The sequence below is a fragment of the Tenrec ecaudatus genome, chromosome 16, assembly GCF_050624435.1.
Source record: "Tenrec ecaudatus isolate mTenEca1 chromosome 16, mTenEca1.hap1, whole genome shotgun sequence".
NCBI lineage: Eukaryota > Metazoa > Chordata > Mammalia > Afrosoricida > Tenrecidae > Tenrec > Tenrec ecaudatus.
The window spans coordinates 6,762,620-6,774,277 of record NC_134545.1 but is presented as its reverse complement, the minus strand read 5'-3'; the positions used below and the strand labels follow the sequence as shown (position 1 = coordinate 6,774,277).

Genomic DNA, 11,658 nt, shown 5'->3' with positions numbered 1-11,658 from the left:
GCCTGAGGCCATGGCTTTTCAACCACAGCCAGATGGCCTCTTGGCTTGTCTACACCTTCTCTGAGACAAAGTCTGAAATGCTATGCTCTCCAAAACAGCTAATTTGGTGGTAAAAAGTCTTTAAATTTAGGCCAGCAGGTGAAAGTAAATACACGTAAATAGAAGCTAAGCAGCAGGTGCTAGTTTTGTCCAAAAATAAGTCAGCCCTATTGGTACAGGTTTCAGTTGGCAAGCACTGAAATGTTTCCTCTTGGATTTATATCCGATCTCTGTTGCATGTTTTCGCCGAAGTCACCAGGCTCTCCATGGAGTACATCTTGAGTGGCATGAAGTAACATTTTAGTGGCCTGAGTAACTTGTTTGCAGAGGTAGCCACACCCCCTGGGTCTGCATGCTAGCTGCGGTCTGGCACGTGGATTAGATGCTCAGGGTCGGGAGGATCATTGGGGAGTCACTGCCCCTTCCCTGGAGGAACCAATGTTACTGCCCTTGGGTGGCTTCCATAGCTTGCCTGTGGAATAAAACCAGACTGTGACCTAGAGGAAAGGGTGGCCTTTCTTCTTCCTCAGAAATGGCAAGCGATGTTAGAAGCATTCCTAAGGTGCTCACACTTCCCCTCAAAGAGCAGCTATGGCTTATGTTAGGCGTCCTCACTAGATCCAAAGGGGGGCCTCATTTTATGGGGTTGGGCACAGCATCCTCTGATCTGACTGGAGGAGGCTGTATCCGGCTCTGTTGGTGCCTGTATGTTAGCTTTCATCCCTACTGACCTCTTCTAGTCTATCTGGGCAGACCCTGTGCTCCAGGAAGTACTACAGAAGGTGAGTGACTTTAGCCCCGAACTCTGCCCTTCGCCATCTGCTCCTAACGGTTGCCCAGGAAGATCTTTCAACAGAAAGCCACTGTCACCCTTAAACCACATAACAAAGAAGGCAGTAACTGCTCTGGACAGCAGAATGACTCAGTCTCTGAAGAAAAAAGGAAGGAACTACCTCTTGTGGGGGATGTTCCACATGCAGTGATCAGTCATGTTTTTATAAATGAGCCAGAGTGTGAAATAAACAGTTGTCACATTGGGGCTGCCATGGCTTTACAGGTCTCTAATTCCTGAAGGAACTTGTGCCTACTTGAATGCAACCTTGAGGGCTACAGCAATAGAAAAGGAGAGAGGCAAACATACTGTAGCTGAGCACAGGGCCAACGTTTACCTGGCTATTGATTATGGAGGAAGGAAGCTTTAACATGCTTACAGCGCTTCTTCAGTCAAGTAAAGTGCCTGGAGAGCCTGAAGAAATGACCCCTCCCTGCAGCAGGGTCTTTCTTCTTAGGCTGTGGTGACACTAAAACAACCTGGCAAGGAATTTTGTACAGGTGGGAGACACCCTGCCCTTCAGGGTGCCAAGGCCTTAGCCCTACACAGGCCATTATCAGAGCACAGTTCCTTCCATTGCCTTTATTAGCCACAAGGAGTCAGGGACAAGGAAAACACATGTTCCAGGGTGCCGCTGTGTGTTCTCCTGCGAGCGAGAAGATAGGTAGGTAGAGACCTGGATCTAAGCAGGGTTTTCCAGGCTTGAGAGCCTGCTGGCTCGGGCTCTCCACTTAAAACAGCTAGAACAGAAACCCTCTTACGTCCAAGGGTGGTTTTTTTTGTACAATTGTTTATACAAAGTCAACAAAAGTAAAATGGCCTCAGGGGAGGTCTGGGACAACATCACCTTAGACAGTGGCACTTTTGAATGCATAATGTGACAATGAGGAAAGGGCCAAGTGAGAAATCTCAGCTGAGAACTCACTCGCACGGCAGAGGCGAGAACAGAGAGAGGCCCCGCTGGGTTGGTGAGTCTTTTCTCTCGACTGCATGAATTTCACCCAGTCCAAGAGCTCATGCCCAGGTGGGACCCTCCTGAGAGCAAAGGCTGAAGTCAGAATTTAAAAATCTTGAGCAAAAGTGAAAACTTGGCAAAGTGTCTCACTTCAAACCGTAATTTACATATTTCCACAACACCCGAGTGTCACTTCTGGATGCACAAAGCAGGCTCCCAGTCTCCGGGAACATGCTCCTGAAGGGAAGGTCCAGCCCACTCAGATCCGGGTACGTCTGTCGAGGAAGTTCAGGTGAAGTTCTCTACCTTGAGGAAACCATGAAAGTTGGCAATCTCAACAATAATAATAATAAACATTGGTTTGCAGTTAAATCTTGCATAAATAATTTTAAACAATTTGTACAAAAATAGTTCTGCATAATGGAAGCTGTAACAAAACCAAACCAAAAATGTGTCAAGATGGCGGCAGAGATGGGGTGTGTGGTCCACTTTTTTATGAGGCTGTCAAGAGCCTCAGGGCTGTCTGGAATGAGGTGTTCAAAGACCAAACCAACACTGCCACCCAAGAAAGCTGCTGAATCAGATGGCCAGCCACAGCCCATCCATTCTCCACCACTGGGAATGTTGCCTTGCTCAAGGCTCCTTAGAAAGGGTCCAGGAAGCAGTGCTGTCTCAGCTCTGAAAGGCCAAAGGAAAGGGACTGGCACCCTCTTTCAGAAGAGCTGGTGGGACAGCTTTTTCCTTGGCAAGACTTGCAAAATGGAATCATTTCGGGGCCTGCAGTTCCAAGTTCCAGGTTGAAAAGAAAACTCCCAGGATCTTTTTGTAAAGTCTTCCCCATGTCTCTCCCGCACCATCACCCCCCACCCCCACCCCATATTTACATACTTGCCCTTGGACTAACTCAGTTTTTGCAGGAGTTTCTCTTCTACTTGTCCAAACTGGACACTGACGGACATTTCCGCTATGAACTGCTCACAGCCTTCCTTGGTGACTTGCTTGCAGTACCTTAGGTCAATATGACAGATATTCCCACAGCGTTTGAAGAAGGACAGGCACTGATCAGTGACCTTATTGCAATCTGCAGGGACAAGGAAACAATATGTGATGAGAAAGGGAGCCTAGTGGCCCCCCAAAGCCCAGATGTTTTCAGCCCAGAACCTCCTCAAGACAACTGCCAGGGGTGGTTTTAGTTGTGAAGGCTAATCAGACATCACAAGGGAACAGTGTGTTATCTGTGTAGCGACCACCCTATGCTTGTCTCCAAATCATGCACATTTTGGAGGGACTATCAATGCACTCAGAGCTGCAGCTGTCTTACAACTAAGTGCTAAGAGAGGAGAGGGTCCCTTGGCAGCTCTGACCCTGTCCTCACCCTGCTTTCCAGCCCCGCCCCCTTTTCCTCCTGATCCCATTCTACCTGGATCCTAAGCAGAAAATGCTGAAAGCTTGCGTATTCCACCTTGGACCATCCTCCATGGGCTCACTGCCTTCTGTAAAACCCACCTCCTCTGTGAGGCTCTGAGAACCGAATCCAGCCTCGTCACTATTCGCCATCCTACTAAGCACTCACTGAGCCTAGGAGTCACCACTCTGCTTCCTCTTGATGGCATCAAATGCTAGGTATCACTGGTACCTGTGCTTCACTTTTCCCATTAAATGGAGCAGGAATAGAAACACCAGCAAGAAGGCCCCATGGGCCAGCAGGGAGCTGGAGTGAGCAAGTTTGTCACAGCCAATCCACTGGGGGTTGGGGTGGGGGTAGAGCTGGCACATGGTGTTGGGGATGCAGGCTGATTATGATGGTCCCCAGACAAAGGACTGTCCATGGAAAAGGCCCCCTTTCTAGTCAGCTCTCTTGATGGAAGGGTCTTTGGGTTCCAGCTTCTGGGAATTTTGACGCAAAAGCCACAAAGAAACCTGATTGGGGACAAGTGAATCAAGAAGGGTGTGGTGGGGCTTCTACCAAGCTACCTAAGAGAACTCTAATAGACAGGCCAGGCAGTGACCCAGTGACACGTTTAAAGACACAGGCAGACTGACTGACCACTGTCCACAGGGACAGATGCCGTCACCCTGCAGCAGGACACATCTAAGGAGAACCACTGATTCAACAGAGGGTCACAGAACCTATGCAGGCAGAAGAGACAGGAGAACCACCTGTCAGGTCCACAAGTGAGATAATCTTTGCACACGAACAAGAGGCCAGTCTGCACACACTCAGAGAACCACACACAACTGCAGAAAGGGAATTACAAAGTAAGAAGCCACTAACATATGACTGTTTTTGACCGCTCCATACACCGCAATTTCATTTGGCTTAATATACGAGGAGAGCAAAAACTAAAAACTCATGTAGAGATGGGTGGAGGAGCACAAAGGATCACACGTGGCAAGAGAAGAGAAAGTAGAGTTATCTAGAAAGGGAAGAGACAGGAGACAATCATGATGCAATGTGAGAAATGGGTATGGTAGCTGACAGACCCCCTCCTCACCAAACTTCAGAAAATCAAGCTGAAGAAAACTTCCTGCCAAGGTCCAAAAAGAAACTCAAATCACTCAAGGATGAAGACTCAAATGGTCTTTGATGCTGTCAGGGTGAGGTGGGGTGGGGTGGACAGGGGGAACACACAGAATGGGAGGGAAGAGGTAAGGCCAGGGCCTGGCTTACGCACCCAATCTTCAGGTCAAATAACAAGACAACTGCGCCTGCACTGTCACTAGCCTACAACAAAGCTCACTGATCCTGAAATGCATCATCCATCTGGTGGGGAGACTCGCCATCACCCCACCAGTTCTGCTGACGAAAGAGAGCAGAAAGTGGTGACAGGGCATCTAGGAGAGTCGGCCCAGAGATTCCTCAGACACAGGTCACATATGAAGAACGCAGAGATGAAAAGACAACCTCGATGGGTCGCATGGTAGAAGAAACCAAATGCCCACCATGCTTCACACCTTGCCTTGTGGACTGCCCTGAGGGAGGGGCTGGTACCCCTCTAGCCAGACCAAATAACAAAATTAAAACCACCCCAAATACCACCGAGTGGATTCCAACTCATAGCGACCCTACTGCTAGGAGAGGAACCCCCGATGAGGCAGAGTCAGCATCCAACCGTGTCCATTACTGGAAGTTTCTGGGGAAGAAAATGAAACATCTAAAAGGAGTCACAAAAGCGTGGCTTTGCCACATCCAGATCCCATTGCCCACTGTGGAGCAGCCAGAGCTGGCAGGCCTCTGCCCACCTTGCCACATACGGTGCCCCCCGTTCTTGAAGCCCCCTCAGTGGAACACATGACAGACACAGTGATGGGATGGGATGGGATGGACTGGCATTTCCTTTTCTTCTACAGCGATAGTCCCTCTGACAATAGGGGTGGAGGTGCACGTCCCAATCGGGATGACAACAGCCAGAGTGACGGTGAGCCCTGTGCCTCCCTCCCACCGTGCCGTAACCTCATAGCCCAGCCTGGGTGCGTCATCAGCTCACCTGTCACCACCTCAGGAAGCCTTCTCTGCCCCTCACTTTGGGTCAAGTCATTCCTGTGCCTCATGCTGCCAGCACTACAAATCTGACCGGAACTTACTGCCCCACAAGGGCTGTGGGGGACTATTCCAGGGCTGACCACCAGGGCAGGGGATGCTCCCCTCCCCACCTCAGGCAGCAGGGCTAACTGCTCACCTGACAGGGTGATTTCAGTTAAGGAGTCTCTGGTGGTGGTGCCCACGGCAGTGAGCAGGTTGATGGACTGGTCAGTGACGTGGTTACAGTAGCTGAGGTGGAGCTTGGAGAGCAGGGGCAGGTGGCGGATGATGAGCCGCAGAGAGGCGTCCGTGATGTCCAGCCCTGCTAGGTGCAGCTCCACAATGTTCCGGAGCTTGCTCCGATTGTCCATCTGACCTAGGAGGGCAATAGGGGTGGGGCAGCATGTCACCATCAGCAGGGAGATGTGGTTATGTGGACACAACCCTCAAAAGGCCTCAAAAGATGAAATGCTTGAATTCCATGTCCCCCAGAAACCAGAATTTATCCCAACCTTCAAAAACCAAGATGTGTTGCTGCTGTTGTTCCCACTCAGTGACCCTATGTACATGTCACCTCAGTCATACATATCTCAGTGGCTAATCCCTCAGGAGAGGGCGGCTTATTCCCTCTTCTTCATCTGTCTTAGTCCAGAGGCGGAGCTGAGATCAGCCACTTGGGTGACCCAGCCGAAATGTCAGAGGCAGAGCTCCAGCCTCACTGAGACACACATGACACCACTGGACGGCAGATGGAGAGAGGAGAGGGGGAATTTGTCGGTTTCCTGAGTCTCAGTGGTGCTGGGGCTGAACACGTTCCACCCGCCATCCAGAGGGTCCTTGAAGAAAGGGCCGGTGATCAACAGTGGAAAATGGAACATCCATCGAGGACCCCATGGAGCAGTTCTATGGTGTCAGAGCTGACTCAACAGTAACAGGTAGTGCCTCTCGAGAAATCCAGAGTGAGAAATACTGAACCAGCATCTTACCCAGTAGGCCAACAGATAGCTTGATGTCTGGGGTTACCCTGCTCACTCAAATGAAGCGGCAGCAGTCTCATCAGCTCATGAGTCCCAAAGCAGCCAGAGCTCCCTCCTGAGCTCCTCTTCCCCCCTCCCCGGCTAGTGCTCCAGGGTGACAGAGAGCATGTCTCCCTATGCCCAGTCCTGGCTGGTTGGGGAGGCCTGAGATCTGGGGTCAGACGAAACCAGGCCGCCCAGCACAATGGCCCTGCACGCTACCAGGACTTACCCGGCCTATTGTCCGTGGGAGGGGACAACAGGTCCCGCATTTGAGCGTCCTTGAGTCCTTCCACCCACTGGACATCCAAGGTCCGGAGCAGTGGACAGCTGGAGCTGCACAGGGCCGAGACTGCGATCCAGGAGCAGCCAGACAGCACCAGGTCTCGAAGCCCTTGGGGGACAGGGAGAGGTGACAAGTTAGGTGCTGTCCCAGGACCCACCCTTCTCCTCCCCTGCACCACATGGCCGGGAGATATGGTCCAGGACTCACCAGGAAGCCGGTTGATAAGCCAGCTCAGCTGCTTCTTGGAGATGTTGGTCCAACTGAGGTCCAGGGAGACGGGCTGGCGCCGAATGATGCCACTCAGCATCAACGGTGTGATGGACTTGCAGTGGTTCAGGTCGATGCGGGTCCACAACCGCTTATCACAGCACCTGCGCAGGCCGAAGGGGCAGTCAGGGGAAGGGTGCCCCTGGAGCCTTCGTCACAGCTGCCATTACCTGTCCACCCCCACCAAGCTGACCTTCTGCCCCTTCTCTGCCACCATCCAGCTGTGTGGCTCACCAGACTACTATGGACCAAATCATAAAAGTGCATCTGCCCTGTTCAAAGAATAATTGGAATAGCTATACTGAGGCCAGAGAGCCAATGAACATCAAGGCTGGGATCACATGGACACCGGAGGCCCCACCCCCTAGCTCAAGCCAGCTGGCAGTGTGTGTCTGGGACTCCCCATGCCCTCCAAGGAGCCACCCCAGGAGGGGCAAGTGGGTATCCCTCAATCCACAGACTGCTGTGGCCACCTAGGGCCTTTGTGGAGGAGGCGACGAGTGTCACATAACAAGGTGACATTCGGCCCTGGTACATGCTCACCAGCGGTTCCATGTCCTGCAGACCCGCATGCAGACGCACAGGTCCGGGTGGCTGAGGTAGCTGAAGACGGCCATCCACACCTCCCTGTGCATGACATGGGCTGCCCCATCATCCAGGGGCAGTGAGTCGGGTGGGGGGCTGATGGGGGGCGGCCGGATCACGTGCCGCTCCATCTGGATGCACTTGGGCGGGGACACAGAGGGAGGTGGCCGGGAGATAACTCGGGGCGGGCTCCGCAGGCCAGGACCCAGCTGGTGTCGCAGCTCTCGGGGGCTGCCGTTGAGGCCCTTGCTGAAGCGGTGGGGGCGATCACAGAAACTGGGGGGCCGCTTGGGCTCCTCGTTCTCACTCTCAGGCTCAGACTTGATGGGCTGGTGGTTCTCATTGGCCAGGCTGCTCTCCGTCTTTCGGATCTCCTGGTTTAGCTCCTTGCTCAGCTCCTTGCTCAGCTCCTTGTTAGGGAGACGCCGTTTCCGGCGGATCTTCACCTTCTTCTTCTCCTCAGGGCCCTCGGCACCTTCGGTGCTGGGCCCAGCTGTGGGTGAGCTGGAGCGAGAGTGGTCGCTCTCCCTGGACTTGGGGGGCGCCTCCGGCAGGTCATCTTCCGGCTCCTGCTTGAAGCGCCGGATCGGCTTGTTGGCCAGAGTGATCCGGTCCTCTGCATTCTTCCAGGACCGCCGCTGGAGATGAGATGTGTGGGGTGAGCCCCTTGGCAGGACCAGGCCCACCCAGGACCTTCTGACCCTCTGCCATAGGGCTAAGGGTAGGGAGGAATATAGTACCTTTTTCCTGAAAAGTTTATCTTCTTTGCCAGGTTTTAGCTGCACAGGAAAGAAAGGATGCAGGGCTTGCCCCCCAAGGTTCCTGGAGTGCAGTCCCTTTCCACCCCCCACCCCCACCCAAATTGTTATAGCAGGGGCAGGCATAAAGCCTGCTTTACAGAACCCTCTCCCTCTTACATCTGACTGACAGATGGAGGGCTGCCTGTTGGTTTTAAGGCATATGGCCCCACCCTGACTCCCACCCTGCCAGACCTCAAGATCTGGAGTCTCCCTTGCCAGTGCACTTGACACTAGAGCCATCCCAGAACCTTCAGGCATTCCTAGCCAAACCTTAAGGGCTGGGTGGCTGGGAGTAGACACTTGGCGCCACCTGGTGGCTGTTGGTGGGAAGGACTGGTGGGCCAAGCAAGAGCCAGCCAGGTCCTGGTCACGTGTGGAAGACCACTGAGGTGGTTTCAGCTTCCAAAATCCCACTGGCTCAGCCCATGTCACAGAAAGCTTCCCAGGCCACATGCCAGCAGGAGCCCCACAGGGCCAGGACTGTAGCCGGGGAGCCCTCGGTGAACAGGGGCCTCAGGAATCTGGGCCACAAGGGGATCAAGGCCCTCTAAGGGGGCACAGCCCGGGACTCGAGTCCCCAGGGCTCGGGAGGGCGGGGCACATGGGAGCACCTGCTGCTGGAAGTAAGTGAGACTGGATCTCCACCAGGGGCTGAGGCTGCTGCCTAGAGGGGGCCTCGGCGGAAGGTGAGAGGAGGAACCGGGGGACGTTGGAAGCGTCGAGGCCTAAAGGGGGTGGGAAGAGGAGTGACTTGCTGATTGTTCCTTCCTGTTATCTGGCTGGGCTCTCGGGAGATTGTGACCTGCCAGGCTAGCACCAGGCCAGGATCCCGAGTTCTGCCCGCTGCCACCCTACCCCCACCCCCCACCCCTGACCCCTATGCTGCCTACAGGATCCACAGGGCCGACCCCTCCCCACCAGGCCTTCCTGTCCATACTCGTTTGCGTCCACTCAGCTCCTGGGGCTTCTCATACTTCCGCTTCCTCCTCAGGTGCACATCGTCTGACTTCCGGCGCAGGATGCTCTCTGGGGGCCCCTTCTTGGGGTGTTCGTCTGACCTGCGCCGGGGCGCCTCCTCACACTCGCTCCTCCGCTTGGCCGGCTCCGGCCCATCCTTGTTGTCCCTGTTCATCTTCTGCTCCTTGAGCAGGGAGCCGGGCAGGTTTGAGGCATACTTGAAACCAGGGCCACGCTTTTGCTTGTAGGCCAAAAAGAGAGAAGAGACAAACCAACTGTATATCTTTGGACCTGCCGGCCCCTGCCTGCTGCTCCCCCCAACCCCTGTGCGGGCCCCAGGGCCCGGAGCCCGGCACTCACTTTCCCAGTCTTGCCGGCGTGGTTGCACTTCGGGCACTCCCAGCAGTTTGGAAGCTCATCGTTGACCACACCCTCTGACTCCTTAATCTGCAAAGTACATGCAGGAGTCAGCAAGTCAAACTGGCTGAGTGGCCCGGGAGACAAAGGTCACCAGAAATAGCAGCTGCACCTTCCCAACCGCTATGCCATGGAGATGAGCTGGGCAAGCAAGGGGGTTTGGGGGTCGGGCCCTGAGTTTGAGTCTCACCAGCGCTGCGGGTGGTGGTCCAGGAAAACCACCTCTGGTCTCTGAGTGCCTCGCTCACAGGCTTTCAGAAAACCGGCAGGCACATACCCACCGAGACTCACTGAGACACCCAGACCCACACCAATTGTGATAGGAGTACAATAGCCAGGGGTAACACGGTATCCTTGGGGCTGATGGCCCAGCCCAGAGGCGTCTTGTGCCAAAAGGTAGGACTCACTGCCCATGACAGGCAGGATGCACCTGAAGCCACCAGGAGGAGGGAACCCTGCCCTGACCACACCCAGGGAGCAGCTCCCAGGGCAAACACACAGGACTGCAGGCACCTGTCACTCTGCAGGGCCCACTCTCCCTGCCTAGGCACCTGTTCTCCCTAAAGCCCCACACAGGACTGCAGGGAATCATCACTCGGCCTGTGCATGTTGCCTTGGAGACCTGGGCAGAATCTCTGAGCCACCCCTAACAGGGACCACCAAGTTGAAGACCTCTCCCCAGGGGTGTCTCACCTTAAGGCATCCAGGATGGATGATCTCGTTGCAGATGGAGCACTCCATGAGCATGAGGTTGAACTTGCCTTCTTCCTCCTCCACTGTGTCTTCCTTCCCAGCCTCGCCACACACCAGGCACACGGCAGTATGGGGCAGCACGGGCTGGAGAGAGAGGCAGAGTCAGCAAGTGGCTGTGATAGACTAATGGCCAAGACATCACCCACCCATGACCCAGCTACCCAACCCCCCCTCGTATATCCCTGGATGACCACTTCTACAGACCAGGTTCTGCTTGACACAGTGTCCACAACCAGGAGCTAGCCAGACTGAATCACCCCCACCCCCACAGACTGACTTGATAAGGATGCCACCACACTGACCAGTCGCAGCTGGATTACGGCCACACCCACCAAAATTGCATTTCATTGACGAATGTCTGATCACACAGCAAAAAGGACTAAGTTTACAACAGCTCCAATGAGGACAAGACATATCCTTGTGCCACTGTGTGTGCGGGGGTGATGCGCCTGCTTTCTTCAGAGTGTGTATTTTACTTGGAAGAATGGGTGGCAGAGAAACCACACTTAGGTGAATTACCACCTGACCCAGCAATTCCACCCCCTAGGTATATAACTGAGGATGGGAAGCTGCAATTCACACCATGTCCACTGCAGCCCCGCTCAAAAGAGTCAACAAGGTGGGAACTAGGCAAGGGGCTGCCAACTAGGTTTGCGCACGTGCGTACACATACATACACACGCATGCATGGACACATGCATACTCACACCCACTCCCACACACTGCATAACTGTGCTTTGAAAGCACTGTGCAGGTGGAAGAAGCCAGACACAAAGGGGTGCTTATTGTTTGATCCCACTTACATGACGTCTCCAGAACAGGCCAATGCATAAACAGCAGTTTACTAGTGGTAACAGGGGTGGGAGGGGCTGTGGGAAGGAACTACACTTCTGTGAAGGGGGCTAAGAAAACCGGGAAACTGATCAACCATGGCAGTGGCAGCAAAGCAAGCAGGCTCAGGACACTGAATTACACATATGACAATGGTGGACACGGCGAATGTTTGATAGCCTGCACATCCTCACCATAAAGTGTTGTTGAAAATGCATGTTCTGTAGGGAAAAGCCAAAATCCACCCATGGCCACAGACCTCTGAGCACTGGGCAGACATTTTCTCCAAGAGAAAGATGCAACTCTGTTGCTTCTAGAAGAATAGCTGACAGCGTCTATTACAAATGATAAAAATTTTGAGTTTTAAAAAAAAATTTTTTTGAGTTTTGAAAACTTA

General features: G+C 53.7%; 1 protein-coding gene across 6 annotated transcripts in view; it reads right to left on the bottom strand.

Annotated features, from left to right (window-relative positions):
* Positions 1–1,438: 1,438 nt before the first annotated feature.
* The window catches only part of KDM2B (lysine demethylase 2B), a 112,049-nt gene continuing 101,829 nt past the window's right edge, over positions 1,439–11,658 (bottom strand). For 2 of the 6 annotated variants that reach the window (XM_075534761.1, XM_075534762.1), the window contains 11 exons: positions 10,371–10,514; positions 9,621–9,707; positions 9,241–9,501; positions 8,915–9,028; positions 8,244–8,282; positions 7,462–8,141; positions 6,859–7,022; positions 6,598–6,759; positions 5,507–5,725; positions 2,715–2,907; positions 1,439–2,132 (listed from right to left, as the gene is read on the bottom strand). In XM_075534761.1, the coding sequence (XP_075390876.1) occupies positions 2,726–2,907; positions 5,507–5,725; positions 6,598–6,759; positions 6,859–7,022; positions 7,462–8,141; positions 8,244–8,282; positions 8,915–9,028; positions 9,241–9,501; positions 9,621–9,707; positions 10,371–10,514 (2,052 nt within the window). In that variant the 3' untranslated portion in view covers positions 1,439–2,132; positions 2,715–2,725. Of the gene's footprint in view, positions 2,133–2,714; positions 2,908–5,506; positions 5,726–6,597; positions 6,760–6,858; positions 7,023–7,461; positions 8,142–8,243; positions 8,283–8,914; positions 9,029–9,240; positions 9,511–9,620; positions 9,708–10,370; positions 10,515–11,658 lie in introns of all 6 variants that reach the window. The other 4 variants (XM_075534760.1, XM_075534759.1, XM_075534757.1 and 1 more) reach the window with 4 other exon arrangements.